The sequence below is a fragment of the Canis lupus genome, chromosome 28 (assembly GCF_011100685.1).
Source record: "Canis lupus familiaris isolate Mischka breed German Shepherd chromosome 28, alternate assembly UU_Cfam_GSD_1.0, whole genome shotgun sequence".
Classification (NCBI taxonomy): domain Eukaryota; kingdom Metazoa; phylum Chordata; class Mammalia; order Carnivora; family Canidae; genus Canis; species Canis lupus.
The window spans coordinates 32,790,671-32,804,559 of record NC_049249.1 but is presented as its reverse complement, the minus strand read 5'-3'; the positions used below and the strand labels follow the sequence as shown (position 1 = coordinate 32,804,559).

General features: G+C 47.1%; 1 protein-coding gene across 1 annotated transcript in view; it reads right to left on the bottom strand.

Moving 5' to 3' along the window:
- LOC486923 (deleted in malignant brain tumors 1 protein-like) overlaps nucleotides 1-13,889 on the bottom strand; it is a 123,015-nt gene continuing 109,126 nt past the window's right edge. Inside the window, 11 exon segments of the mRNA XM_038577983.1 lie at nucleotides 1-725; nucleotides 3,175-3,554; nucleotides 5,868-6,043; nucleotides 6,576-6,608; nucleotides 8,109-8,420; nucleotides 9,885-9,923; nucleotides 10,490-10,528; nucleotides 12,513-12,548; nucleotides 13,016-13,054; nucleotides 13,236-13,274; nucleotides 13,436-13,468. Of these exon segments, the coding sequence (XP_038433911.1) occupies nucleotides 434-725; nucleotides 3,175-3,554; nucleotides 5,868-6,043; nucleotides 6,576-6,608; nucleotides 8,109-8,420; nucleotides 9,885-9,923; nucleotides 10,490-10,528; nucleotides 12,513-12,548; nucleotides 13,016-13,054; nucleotides 13,236-13,274; nucleotides 13,436-13,468 (1,418 nt within the window). The 3' untranslated portion in view covers nucleotides 1-433.

Below are 13,889 nucleotides of genomic sequence, written 5' to 3'. Positions count from 1 at the left end.
AGTTAGTTTATTTTTCCTAAGACTCTTAGCAATATCTGAAAAGAAATTCTCACACGACCCAAGGGACAGAAACAAAAAGATCCATTTACTAGCATCTAAGCGTTAAGGAGTCAATTAAATAAAATCTTTAAATTGGAAATTTGGTATATAGAGAGAACCCTGTTCTTTAGAACATGTACAGTTTAAGACAACAGTCAGGTTCTTGGTAGTGAAGAATCAGAGAACATAGCATCTCCAGCCTGCAAAGAGAGTGATTTCCTCACAAGCTTAATGATCAGAGGTTTATTTAGCAACAAACCTCAGAGAGAATGTCTTTTGCTGTTTCTTTCACCTGTCGCTGTGTGGGCAACTTCTGATTTGTCAAACATATTACTTTGCTGCAAGGAAATAGGCTTTGCTTTCTAATGATAGATTCACATGGAAAGTTGAGAAATCACACAAGGGTCTTCCTCCAACCGGTCCCTCTGTGGATTTCCAGTGGCCCCACCACTTGGAGATGCTCAGGCTGCTCTTCTGGGGTCTCCACAGGGCCCACATCCCTCTTACCCCGCCCTGCACAGCCCTGGGAGCACCGGGAGGAGTAGTCCCCCACTTTGCACACAGCCACCTCACACTGCAGATAGACCACATCATAGTTGCTGAGAAAGTTGAAGGCATTAAACTTGAACTGGGCCGTGTTCTTCTGGTGGGAGTGGAGGTCGACATAGGTATTGTCTTTGATGCACCTGATAGAAGAAAAAAAAAAACCCAGCCACAAGCATTAGCTTGAAGTATGGTGTGAATTCACCCCGACTTGAAAAATCAGGCTTGGATCCAGACCTATGAATGCCAAACAGAGTTCTTCCCACTACCCATTCTTTCTTTTATAAAGAAAATTAAAACACTACCATGAGTATAAAAACCACTGTTCTTGAGCAGAAATAGAAGGTACTAGTTAAAGAAAACATCATAAAAAATGAACAAGGTCATTAAATTCTAGCCAGAGCTGTTGCCTTCCAAAGGTACTCTATTTTGCCCAAAGGGGAGATTAAAGGTAGTGGTTGTATTATTTGAAAATGAAACTTAGATTATTTTAAAAAGTGTTTTGTCAACCCTAGCACAACTATGGAGAAAGTTAAGAAAGTATAAATGATGCATTAAAAGAGGAGATAAAATGGAATAATAAAAAATGTTCCATTAAAACCAGAGAAAGCAGCAAAAGGAGAGTGGAGGTAGATATAAACAACAAATGCAACAAATAGAAAACAGTTACCAAGATGGTAGATTTTCATCCAGCTATATCAATAATCACTTGTTTTTTTTAAAAAAAATATTTATTTGAGAAAGAGAGCGCAGTGGGGAGAGGAAGAGGATGAAGGAGAGAGAGAATCTTAAGCAGGCTGCATGCTCAGTGCGGAGCCCCACATGAGGCTCAATCTTACAACTCTGAGATCATGACCTGAGTTGAAATCAAGAGTTGGACGCTTAACCCACTGAGCCACCCAGGCACCCCTCAATAATCACTTTAAACATGAGTGTTCTAAATATGCCGATTTAAAGATACAGAGTGCCAGAGTAGATGAAAACAAGAAAAACCGAGACCCAATTACTGATGCCAGTTAGACACCAACTTTAAACATGAAGACATAGAAAAGGGATGGAGAAGGATTTACCATGCTAATACTAATCAAAAGAAAGGTGGAGTAGCTATATTAATTTGAGACAAAACAGAGTTCAGAGCCAGGACAATGATCAGGAATGAAGAAGGGTATTGCATAATAATAAAGGGATCAGGCCTCCAAAAAGACATAACAATCCTTAACGTATATACACGTAACAACAGACAAAAACTAACAACTGCAAAGAGAAATCTACAAACCCACTGGAAATGGGTGGAAATCCAGCAGAAAATCAGGAAGGATACTGATGATCTGAAAAGCACCATCAATTGGTTAGACTGACATCTATAGAACACCCCATCCAACAACAGCAGAATACAATTCTTCTCAAGCCCTTGTGGAACATTCACTGAGATAAACACATTCTGGACCATAAACCACACCTTTAGCAAACTTCCAGAGAAGAAATCATACAAAACACATCCTCTGAGCACAACTGGAACTCAATAACAGAAAGGTTGCTGGAAAATTCTTATTCGGAAATGAAACAACACACTTCTAAGTGACCCAGAGGTAAAAGAAAAAGTCTCAAATTAAAAAAAAAAAATTCGAACTAAGTGAATATGAATATACAACTTACCAAAATCAAGTAAATCAAATGCATGACTTGGAAAAGAAGAAAGATCTAAAATCGCTAAGACTCTACCCGAGGAAATTGGAGAAAAAAAGAGCAATTTAACCCTAAAGCAAGCAGAAGGATAAAGCCTTGGTTGTTTCATTCCGGCACCAAACTGTGCCTCTCTCCTTGATCTGTTTATAAGGAGAACTGAAAGGGAAGAGCGTTCTCATTCAGAGCCTTGGAGCAGTTTCATGCCACGGCTGTGCACCTCCCGCGCTATGGCTCACGCCACTTCTGCACGACGCTGTGTCTTGCCCCCTGCACCCCCCACCCCGGCTTTTGGAAACAGGCACCACGATGATGTTTCTCACGTGGCTCTCACCACTTTAAAGCTGCCAGCAGTGATGGGTTTTTGCCCTTTTGCGCTGCTTACCAATTGCCCGTCCATAGTGTTTGCTCCTCTTAGGGGGGGCAGAGGAGCTACAAAGGCAAACGTCATACCAAACTTCTAACTTGGTGAATCCTTTGTTTAACCAAAGGAGCCAGAATAAATCTCACGACTATAAGAGTTTAGGTTGAGAAAACCCGCCAGCCCACCGAGGTAGACCAGATGCCCCGAGAGCCTGAACCACCGATGGGGAGCCAATAAGGTCATAACACAAAGGGAAGAGAGGCACGGGTGAGAAAGGATGAGAGGGGACAGCAGTGTCCCAGACAACAAGGGTTCTGCCCAGAACTCTGGGGGATCCAAGGGAAGTTGTCTAGACTCTCTACGACTATTTGTCCCCAGCTGGGATCAGAGGCGGGCAAAAGCCCTGGCTGTGCCTCTGGGGCACGGTGAGGTCTGTGTTGCACAGCGCTGTGGCTTAGAGCTGCCAGTTGAGAAGCCGGAGATGCCGCACAGGAATGCCACGGGAATAGAACAGCCAACCCTAGACGGCTTTCCATTTCCCTTACCCTTGTCGGATCAAATCGTACTTGACGGTCGTAAAGTCGTGTGGGTCGGGAGAAGCCACGCAGGTATCCACAGAGAGCCTCAGCCTGGGGTCGGGGCTGTGCAGCGTGGCCTGGAGGAAGACCGCCCTCTGGCTGGCGGGGTACGGCCCCATGTGCTTCATGGGCGGGGACAAAGGCCACTCGAGGAAGGATATGGATACGTCGTAGCCAACTCTCTCCCTGGGGACATCAGCCCCAGGAAGGACTTCAACAGCAGATGGGCCCTCCGCCCTGCAGGTGAACTTGAGCTGAGGCACCCTGTGCCGCACGACGACTCGGCCAGGGGGCCCCCGGGTCCGGCCCCTGATGGAGTTGGAGTAGCCGAGGGAGCCGAGGCTTTCCTGGGGGGGCGAGAGGGCAGGGGCTGGCCGGGGCTCCTGGCTCCCTTGCATGCATCTTCGTGCGCGGCCGGGGCCAGCTTGCCAAGGAGCACAAGTGGGAGGCCTCGGGCCCGCAGTCTGGGGTGCCTAATGCCACGATGGGGTGGCATTGTGTCCTTGGCCCTTGGAGTGTGGGGTGCATGCAGGGAGCCCCGAGTGTGTGAGCCTGGCCTCCCTTCTTCCCTCCCGTGAGGGCCCAGCTGTGCTGGTACAAGGTGTGGCGGGAGGCCCGGGCTAGTGGCTACCGGGCACGCTCTGCCAAAGTGTCCCCCGCGTCCCCCGCCCTCGGCCGTGGCATCTCAGGCGAGCACAGAGCCAGGCCGCTGGTACCCCCTCCTCTCTGCCATCTCTTGGCCCCCTGTGAGTGGTGGGTCTGGCCCAGCTTGATTGAAGGGCTAACAGGTGCTCACGGCTACTGTGCAGGCTGCCACTGCCCCCCGCGGCCTGGTCCCCACAGCCCCCGCAAGCCACCCAGAGATTCAGCCTGGCCTGAGACGTTGGCTCAGGAAGGCTCTGCCCCTGGGACTCAGGTTCTTGACCTCCGCCTCGGAACCTCCGAAGACCATCCTGGCAGCTCAGACCAGATCTGCCCTGTTAGACCTTTCCTTTTCTACTCCCCACTCCCTTTCCAGCCCCCATTCTGAAATGTTCATACAACAGAGACATTCTTTATGTCTTGCATGAATATCTATGCTTTCTCCTTAAAAACAGATTTTTTTTTTCTTTTTTTGCCCCTAAGAACCAGTATCTCCCTTGACCCTCGGAGCAACTCTCACCCAATGCGGAGATGAGGCTCAGAGGAGAAGCTCAACTCCAAGGCCATGTGGCCCTGCCCCTTCCAAGGTGACCTTGGGCTTCCTGGTGCTGACAGCCTCCAGCGCCTTCCCCAGGCCCTCCAAGTTTGCTGCGGGGGCCTGGGCGCCAGCTGCCCCCTGCCTGGGCACTCCTCTCGCTTTACCTTACCTGGCTGCATCTCCTTCAGACTCAGGCCTCCCTATTCCAAATGGCCTTCCTTCTACCCCAAATAATTTCCTATTCCCTTCCTTGCTTTGCTGTCTTCTTAACATCTGTGAAATGATTCTCAAATGTGCGCTTGCTCAGTGCCTGTCTCCTTTTTCTCGAATGTGAATGTTGTGGAGCAGGAGCCCTGTCGGTGTGGTTGGCCGCTGCAACCTCAGCACCTAGATGGTAGCTCATCCACTGACTCTGAAATCATACTTTCTCTGGCATGTTTTCGCAGTGGGTGGCCTGGGACTGGCTGTCATGCCGAGTGGTTCCTGACCTGCTGTGTCCTCTGGGCCCAGTGCTGTGAGAGCTAGGCCAGCCAGGGCCACAGAGGCCAGCTGCAGGGTCCTGACAGCCTGAAGCTTCCGGGGTGCCCACCTCCCAGACACTATGGGGCTTCCAGCATGGCTCCTGGGGTAGAAAGCTCTGAGGTAAAACCTAGAAGTTTCAGAGCAAAAAGGACAAGAATGACCATGATCTGCATAACCAAGTAGATAAAATGTGAAGTATGGAGTCAGAGTGGTCACTTTGAGTGAATTAACCTCCCACAATGCCAAATGTTTGCTGTTTTTCCATGTGTGTCTAAATAGGGATATAAAAGAAGAGAGGAACAACATGGAGATCCTGATGTATAACATATTACATTGTTGGATATACTGAGAAAAATGATTTTGTAGTTCTACGCTTTTCCTATATCCTGGGTCTACTTGTTTCCTTAACTTCAATGACATTGTTTTGTGAAATAAACTGGTGGTTAAAGAACATGTAATCAATGTATACATTTCATTATCCACACATGTCCTGGATATAAGTTTTCTAGATGGGGAAATAAAGCTAGTTGCCTGGTTAGAACATAGCAGTCAGATAGATCATTTGTCCTCCCCAAAGCCCAGCACCATGGCTTTCACAGAGTAGGTGTGAACTGAAGGTGAATAAAGAAGCATGTTGTGGAAAATGCTTGGCTTCAGAGCTAAGAGAACATCATCCATCCATCCATCCATCCATCCATCCATCCATCCATCTATCCATCTGTTGATCTATCCATCAATCCATCAGCACTCGCCAGTTCCTATGTATTCCAAATTCACTGTGTATTCCAAATTCCCAAAAGGAAGGAAAATTTCAGACAAATTAGTGCCTGCTCCAGGTCTCACTGAGCCTTTCCTCTGTCCCTACTGCATTTTTAACAGGTGGTTTAATTTTCCAAAATTCAATTCTCTCTCTTTGGCCTCCATCCGCAGAGATACCACCACCTTGTCAGCTTGTTACCTGTCTGACGGTGCCACAGCGACCATAGGGAATGTTGAAGATCAGGTATCGTCCCGTGACTCGAGGGCGGCACAGCTCATCATTTAAGTGGACGTCCCAAGAGGAGTAGCCCAGCCTCCGGAGATAGCCTCGGTCAATGGTGACTTGGAAGAGGTGAGGCAAGCAGGAGAGCCGGGCTGCAGGAGGAGGAGCATGGGGAGAACCTCACGAAGACAGTTTGGTACTCTGGACATGTAGATTCACGATGTGGGTGTGCGCTTACTTTATAAAGCATGGAGGGTGCCTTGGGTGGGGGCTGGCTCAGCAACCAAAGCTCTACCCTTGATTTGACTTCCACCGACTTTATGTCTCTCCTTTTCCAAAAGTCACACCAGATCATGGGAGTCCTGCCCAGGCACACGTCCCACGGTCTAAGAGTCAGAGCCTTGTCTAAAGGGTTAAAGGACAGCCCACTTCCCATGTTGAGGACACCCGAGGCTGAACGTACATCTATCAGAGGCTTTGTATGAAAGGTAGTTTGGGGAAAGAGAGTGGGAGCAAAGGGGTAGGGAGCATAGGTGTTAAGGGGCTTCTTCTCCAAATTCTGAAAGCCCAACAAGTAGATGGAGATGCTGGAGATCTCAGTGAGACACAGAAAAGCCTGTTCTTTATCCCCGGGACAACTGCTCTCTCAGCTTCCCCTTACCGCAGTCAGAGGGGAGAGCTTACCATTGCCCTTGGGTACAGCAGAGGCAGCTGGACCTGGTATGGGGAGATGGGTGAGAAGCACATGTCAGCTGTGCAGACACACTGGAGCAATATGTAGCCAGCAGTAGACATGTAGTGCAGAAACGCTGGAGGAGGAGGATGTAGCCAGCAGTAGACACTCAGTGCCAAGAAATGGGCTCATTCAATTTAGCCATTACAGCTGGAGAACAATGGATTGAAAATATTCTAGGGCAATGCAGAGGACAAGGGCCTCCTGATGGAGCCAGAAGGAGGGATTCCTGTGTGTATGAAGTAGTGTTGAGAATATGGATGTCATCAACACCAAGATTTGTTAGAGCAGGAGAACAGTAAATACGGGCTTTGCAGGTTATAAACACTGTTGTCTGTAGGCATCTGGTTGATGTCCCTTCCCAGGCACATGGCATACTTGGGATCTCGGGCTTGGACATAGGAAATCTGTGGCTCTCAAAGGCCTCCCCAGCCCAGAAGCCAGGCAGGATAGTAACACAGGGCCAGGGCCTAACCCAGGAAGCGTGGCTGGCCAGATTCACTCAACCCCTTCAGATATTCTTGGCCCCAGACCTCTGTCTGGTCCTTTGGTCACTGTTTCCAGTGAAAAGCAAACCCTATGGTGCATAGTCCAAGAATGGAAAATGAATTACCCTTTCCAGTGGGCCCCCTAACAGCAGGAGGAATGACTGGAACTATGAATAGACACAGTGAAAGTGAGAATCTGGAGATAAGGATCTCAAGACTCCAGGTAGACTCTTATAAGATTCTCTGTAGGATTGTCTGTCTCTGGGGGACCCCGATGGTTAATCTATTTACCATGCATTTCAGTGCAAAACAAGAATAGCTTCTGCATAAAGACAAAAGCATTGGGAGAGATTCCTTTGTTTACTTGTAAAAAACTAAGGCTGGAACAGACAAAGGGAGCTCGGACTTGTTCACCAAATCTAGAATTGCATAACTTTTTGAAACATACCTGGGTAAATTTAGGGTAAATATAAGAAAGTGCTACTCCACATAGGGGAGGGTCAACCTCTGGAGGTCTGAATGCCAAGAGGGGTATCAGGTGGTAATAAAAAGTACTCCAGGAAAGGTGCAGGCCAAATTGTGGATGAAAGGGACACAGGGAGAACCCAGGATTTTGTAGGGTACTGACTTCTGAGGGGCCAGGTCAAGGTAAAGAAGGTTATCCAAGGACTGTGCCTGGATGACCTTGTCAGAAATTGAAAAAGGGTCTTTGTGGTCTGATCACCTCAAGTTGTATGTCCTTCATCATTGTATTACACTCACTTCTTCCTTCGACCTCATAATCTTGTAGCCCTATCTCAGCACAAATACTCCCCTGAATTGGAATTCGGCAAAGCCAATGAATAAAACCACAAGGCTGTGCCAGGAAAATATTGAGCCCAGCAGTAGGTGACAAATAGGCCCTCACCATCCTAGCTGCTGGCGCCTTGGCCACCAGGTCGTTGCTTGACCTTGGAGTGCTGGCAGAGGAAGCAGGACACAGCCCCGGGGACCCACCTGCACACACCACGCCCGCGTCCTCCTGGTGCCGGCAGTTGTGTCGCGCCCAGCCCGAGTGGCGACAATGGCCCAGTGCGTCCTCGGTGCCCACACAGTGCACGTCGTCCAGCAGGATGGGCCCCAAGCCCAGGCCGAAGTGGCCGCGTCCCAGGGCAGCGAGTGCGGGACCACAGCCCAGCAGACGGCACACGACACGGGCGTCCCTAATGTCCCAGTGGTCATCACACACTGTGCCCCACACGCCCTGGTGGCGGACCTCGACCCGGCCCTCACAGCGGCTGCGCCCGCCCACCAGGCGCAGGTCCGGATCTGCAGGAGAAGAGAGAGCGAGTCAGGGGACTGGGTGACAGGTGCAATAGCCACCCTCTGCTGCCCTGTGTCACTTGCCTGGGAAGAAATGACACTGCAGTGAAGTCCTCCATGCCCTGTGCTGCCTCTCTCTCTGTGTCTCTCTGTCCCTCCCTTCCTCGTCCCCTCCTTCCTGTCGCACTCCCTCTCTCATAAAAAGTCCAACATGCATTAACTGAAGCCCTTGAAGATCGGCAGGTGTTGTCAGCCTAGTTGCCCAGATACCTAAGAATTTCATTGTTAAACAAAAATACTAAAAACCCATAGAAAACAAAATGGGAAAAACCCCACTCTGGAGGAGAATTGTTGAGGCACTGGCTTGACTTGGCAAAGAAAATCTATCCCATAAAATTTCTTCTACTTTTGCTGAATAAAAGCCAACATTTGAACTGTAAAAAGTATCTTCTGTGGCCGAGGCATTCCATTTGTAGGTGTTTACTGAAAACAGATGGGCACTGAAAGATTTGTACATAGCAGCATTCTCCACCCTGGACAAAAACTGGGTAGCACCCACAAGCCCACCCACAGGGGAGAGGGTAAATTGAGGGACATCCACCCAATGGAACATTAGTAAGCCATACAAAGGAACAAAGTACCAATATTAAGGGACCAGATGGACAAATCTCAAAAACAGTTTGTTAAGCAAAAGAAGTCAGACACGAAAGAGCAACATATTACTGGATTCCATTTATATGAGATTCTAGAAAAACAAATTAATCCACAGTGCCAGAAAGCAGAACAGTGATTGCCTGGGGGATTTAATGCAAAGGAGCATGAAGGAACTTTTTGGGGTGATCGGAATGCTCCGTATCCCGACTGTGGTGGTGGTTACACAGTTGGATACATTAGAAGAATCTCCCAGATGTGAGCAATTTATTGTATATATTTATACTTCAAGACAGGTGATTTTAAAAGTAAAAATAATTTTAAAAATCTATATTGTGTTGGTGGTGCCACACCCACAAATGTGTGTAAAATAATTTGTCTTCATATAAAGTGGTTGCTAGTGACCTTTCTAACTTTTTGCTCTCTGTGGCCCATAAAAGATACTTAGCAAATGCTATAGGCACCACTGGTCATGGTTTCCCTGTGGCTATGGTATCTTGATTTAGGACAGTTGCTTGCTCCTCATCTAATGTGTTGTTGTGATATTGGAGGAAGATAACCATGCTTGTCTGAACTATGAACAAAGGCAAATATCTTTTGGATGAGGCTCCAGGAGGTGAATTTAGGGCTTCTGACCCACAAAAGTGTGTGTATGTGTGTGTGTGTGTGTGTGTGTGTACACATCCTTGTCTGCACATATATATACTTATTAGCTCATAAAAGTTTTCTGTAAAGAGCAGGGACTTTGAAAAAAAAAACTGTGACCCTAATAGTATTAATGATTTGATAATTTAAGTGCTTAAAACAAATACAAATTACCAGGTAAAGGAATCATGTCTTCGCCAACTGAAACTGTAACTGTAAAAGAGAAAAACAGCTTAAAAAATGCATATTCTCAAAATCATATATTTATATTCAAATATGTAAAAGAACCACACATTTTCTAAATATTTAGGCATTAGTAATTTTGAGTTTCCCCTTAGGTTTAGGTACAGAAGTACTGTCCACTAGGTTTTATTTTCTTATCAAAATGTAACAAGTGGCATTATTCTCCAAAGAGAAAATAATCTGATAAATGGCCAGAAAAAGAAGTTCTTATAAATATACAGAATGTTTATAGGAACAATATAAAAGTATTAGATTTTGTAGGAAAAATGTTTATTGGGGGGCCTATGTGAGGTCAATACAAACACATCTAAAGAATAAAATAATTTGATCAGGACAATTACATGAATAAAACCAATCAGATTTCTCAGGAAAATGTTTAGATAAGAGAAAGATCATATCTGAGAGGTGTAAATCTACGGGAAATATACAGAGGGAAGCAAGGTAGGAAAAATAACAATGAATTTTATGATAGAGTCTGGTTGTGTGAATTACTATGAAACTAAGGGTTAATCAAGCAACAGGAATGTGATCTTTACCAGGTGATGATGTCACTGTTGTTGAAATCAGATTTATGGCTGCCAAAAAAGAGAGAGAGAGAGAAATTTTTTCCAGGGAAAAGAAAGCGTTCAACCTCTGAAACTAATAATACATTATATATTAATTGCATTTAAATAAATCATAAAAAAAGAAAAGAAAGCCCTCAAGTTGGATGTCATTGAAATCTTATGCTGTATACTACAAGTTTATGAAAAATAAGCCCGACGCACAAGCTGCACGGAATAGAATCCACCCTGCTTATTTATCCTGTGGACGCACATATCCAGGAGTCAAAGGGTGTGTGAGAAGTTGGCATTTTGCAAGATAGATGAGCAATTTCCATTTGGAGCATCCATGACGTGTCCTACAATTTACATCTCGAATCCCTGCAACAGCCATTCCAGGGAAGTAGTAGCAGCGTTTGAGAGATGAGGACGTCGAGACTCAGACGTTTGTAGGACAGCTTGTAGGACATGCCTGGAGCATCCTCAGCTCTGACCTGGGAGGCCCCGAAGCGCACGCCCTTCCTACAGCACTCTGCCTTTCGGGAGCATAAAATATGGGAGTTGCATTCCCTCTGCGTGCTGTGAGGGGGACAGGGATGAGGGAGAAGGAAGGGAATGGTCTCACGGCCACCACATCTGCCCTCGCACTCGAGAGGCAGGAAGTGATTCTGCTGTCGTGCTTTCCTAAAGAAAATAAAGTGCATGAGTGTCACCTGACTGTGTGAAAAGCAACCCAGTTACCATCAACCGGGTCTGCAAAGAAAAGCTCACCTCCTGCAGTGTCAAGAGCTAGTGAGCATGACCAGTGAAAGGAACCTGCCAAAAGTAGAGGTCGTGTTGGGGACAGGGAAAGAAGGAAGCAAGGAGGGACGAATGGAAGGAGGCAGGGAGGAAGACACTCCCTAAATCTAAGTGAGAGACAGCTTCTAAACTTGGTTTCTCTGCCTTTTACGCTGTTATGTCTTCAAAGTAACCGGGAATCAAAAAGAAAGGAAAGAAATAAAATGCAAGCAGGCAGTAGGCCTCACTCCTGAAGAGATCAGTGTCCGCTGGATTGGGTGGAGTCACATAGATTCATCAGCAAAGCCTGGGAGCAGAAAGGACCCTTGCGTGGGAGCCGGGAGACCCAGCTTGCCTTGCTCTGTGACTGCTGGGGGCTTAGTTATGTCCCCTCAAAGTTCACATGCAAAGCCCTAACCCCCCACTTGGCTGTATTTGGAGATGGGGCCTCTGAAGAAGGAATCATGGTACAGTGAGGTTGTAAGGGGGGGCCCTGATCTGCTGGAATTAGTGTCCTTATAAGGAGACACAATCTGTCTCTCTCTTTTTCTCCCTAAGGGAGCACACACTGAGGAAAGGTCCTGTAGGCACACAGTGAGAAGGTGGCCATCTTCAACCCAAGGGGAGGCCCTCACCAGACATCAACCCTGCTGGCACCCTGACCTTGGACCTTCTGGTCTCCAGAACTGCAGGAAGTAAATTTCTGTCGTTTGAGCCACACGGTTTGCCATATTTATGACTGCCTGAGCTGAGACATTGGCAAGTCTCCTCCTTCTCTGGGTCGCATTTTCTTCCAAAACAAGGGTAGTGGCTCAGCATTTTACTCCCCGAATGTGGCCCATGACCAGCAGCATAGACACCACCTGGGAGCCTGTGAGAAGTGCAGAATCCAGGCTCCACCGGGAGCCACTGAATCCAAATCTGCACATTAACAAGTTGTCCGGGCCGTTCACCTGCACATCAACTTTTGAGAATCACCGCCAGTGGTCATCTCCAGGGTTGACACCTAATGCTATTTTGTCCTACTTATCCTGTCCCTGCATCTGCTTTCACCATGTTTAGGGTCATGACCACCGTTGGTTCCAGTGGCCTGGAAATTCCCGAACTCTCTCTCTCCTCTCTCCTGACCTCTCCTGGGGAAATAAGAGGTGCTTCCTCTGGGTGTGTCTGCTCCTGCCGGGCTGGGGTTTCTAAGGAAGTCACTCACGGTGGCTACGGTAAAGAGCAGAGAGCATACCTGGGGAAGAGGCCTCTTCTGGAGTGGGAGTTGTATCTGGAAACAATGAGAAATCAAACTGAAATATCAGCAAAAAGACAATGGAATGTTTTGCCTTGAACAACAGTTTGGTAGAAGATGGAATTGCAAATGGTAGAACCAACACTATCACGATCCAGTTCTCTCACATTTGGGTATGCTGATGGGTCAAAGCATCACCCGTAACATAACACACACCACCAAGCAAGTGGAAGCCTGGAGTCCCTCACTTCCCGTGGGCACATCTGATCAAGACCAGAGTGACAAGCAGAGGGCGTTCCCTGGTGGAGGGACCACTCCTGTGACTACGGATGTATGATGAGAACATGAAGCTTCATTTCTGTGAAAAGGATGCTGGGACTTCTGTTTACATCAGGGCTTATACCACAAACGAAATATTCAGTACCCATGTACCATTTGTCTAGCAGAAGGGGGGAGAGTGGATCATGTTTAACTTAAGAAATGTGACAGGCAAAAAACATTACCAGAGGGCGTGTCCACTTCTACTGAAGTCGAAGATACGTCTATATAGGAATAGAGAAAACAGGACCCTTAAAAATGAGAGGAAGGACACTTCAGTGTGTCTTTTCACTCAGTCTACTTTGTGGTCAAAATGGTCCTTATGTGGGCTCATTTTCTAAATCGAATATGGCAAGTAAGAGGTTGACGTCCTTAATTTAAACCACACAACAAGAGAGCCTTTACCTGAAGGAGAGGTCACTTCTGCTGAGGTTGAAGAAGTATCTGTAGAAAAAGAGAAGAAGCAGCCTAAAAACCAGTGGAGAGGACTCCTGGTTCTGTTCTTCCTGAGGCTGTGTTGGGGATAAAATTTCCATGGAACAGCCTAGTCTGACGAATGGAATTCCAAGATGAAGCACTTAATGGCTTACGAGACAGTGTTGTACCTGGTGTGGAGGTCACAGTGGTTGTTATTGAAGCTGCAGGTGAACAAAAATAACAAGGCAGCCACATCAGGCATACGTGTTGCTAAGATACAGGAGACATAAAGGTGGCCGTCGTAGATCAGTATGACTGGTCTGGCTTGTGCTCCTGCTTTCCCATCACAGGGGTGATGGCAGGACATCTCTAGATCCTCCATTGCCTCTAGGCCACCCTTCCACTCCTCAGGTCTCCATTCCTCTTGCCCACCCTTTAACTTCTCCCCTTGGAGAAGGTGGACATTACCTGCTCAGATGGCAACAACCATGGGTCCAAGTTTCTCCCAACATGGGCTAATCTAATAAAGATTCTGTAAATGGAGGGATTCCTAGTCCTCCCTCCTCTCCTCAAATGTTTGGAAGGCAGTGACACAGGAAACGATGAGCTTTGCAGATTGGATTTTTTTCCAGGTGGGTAGTC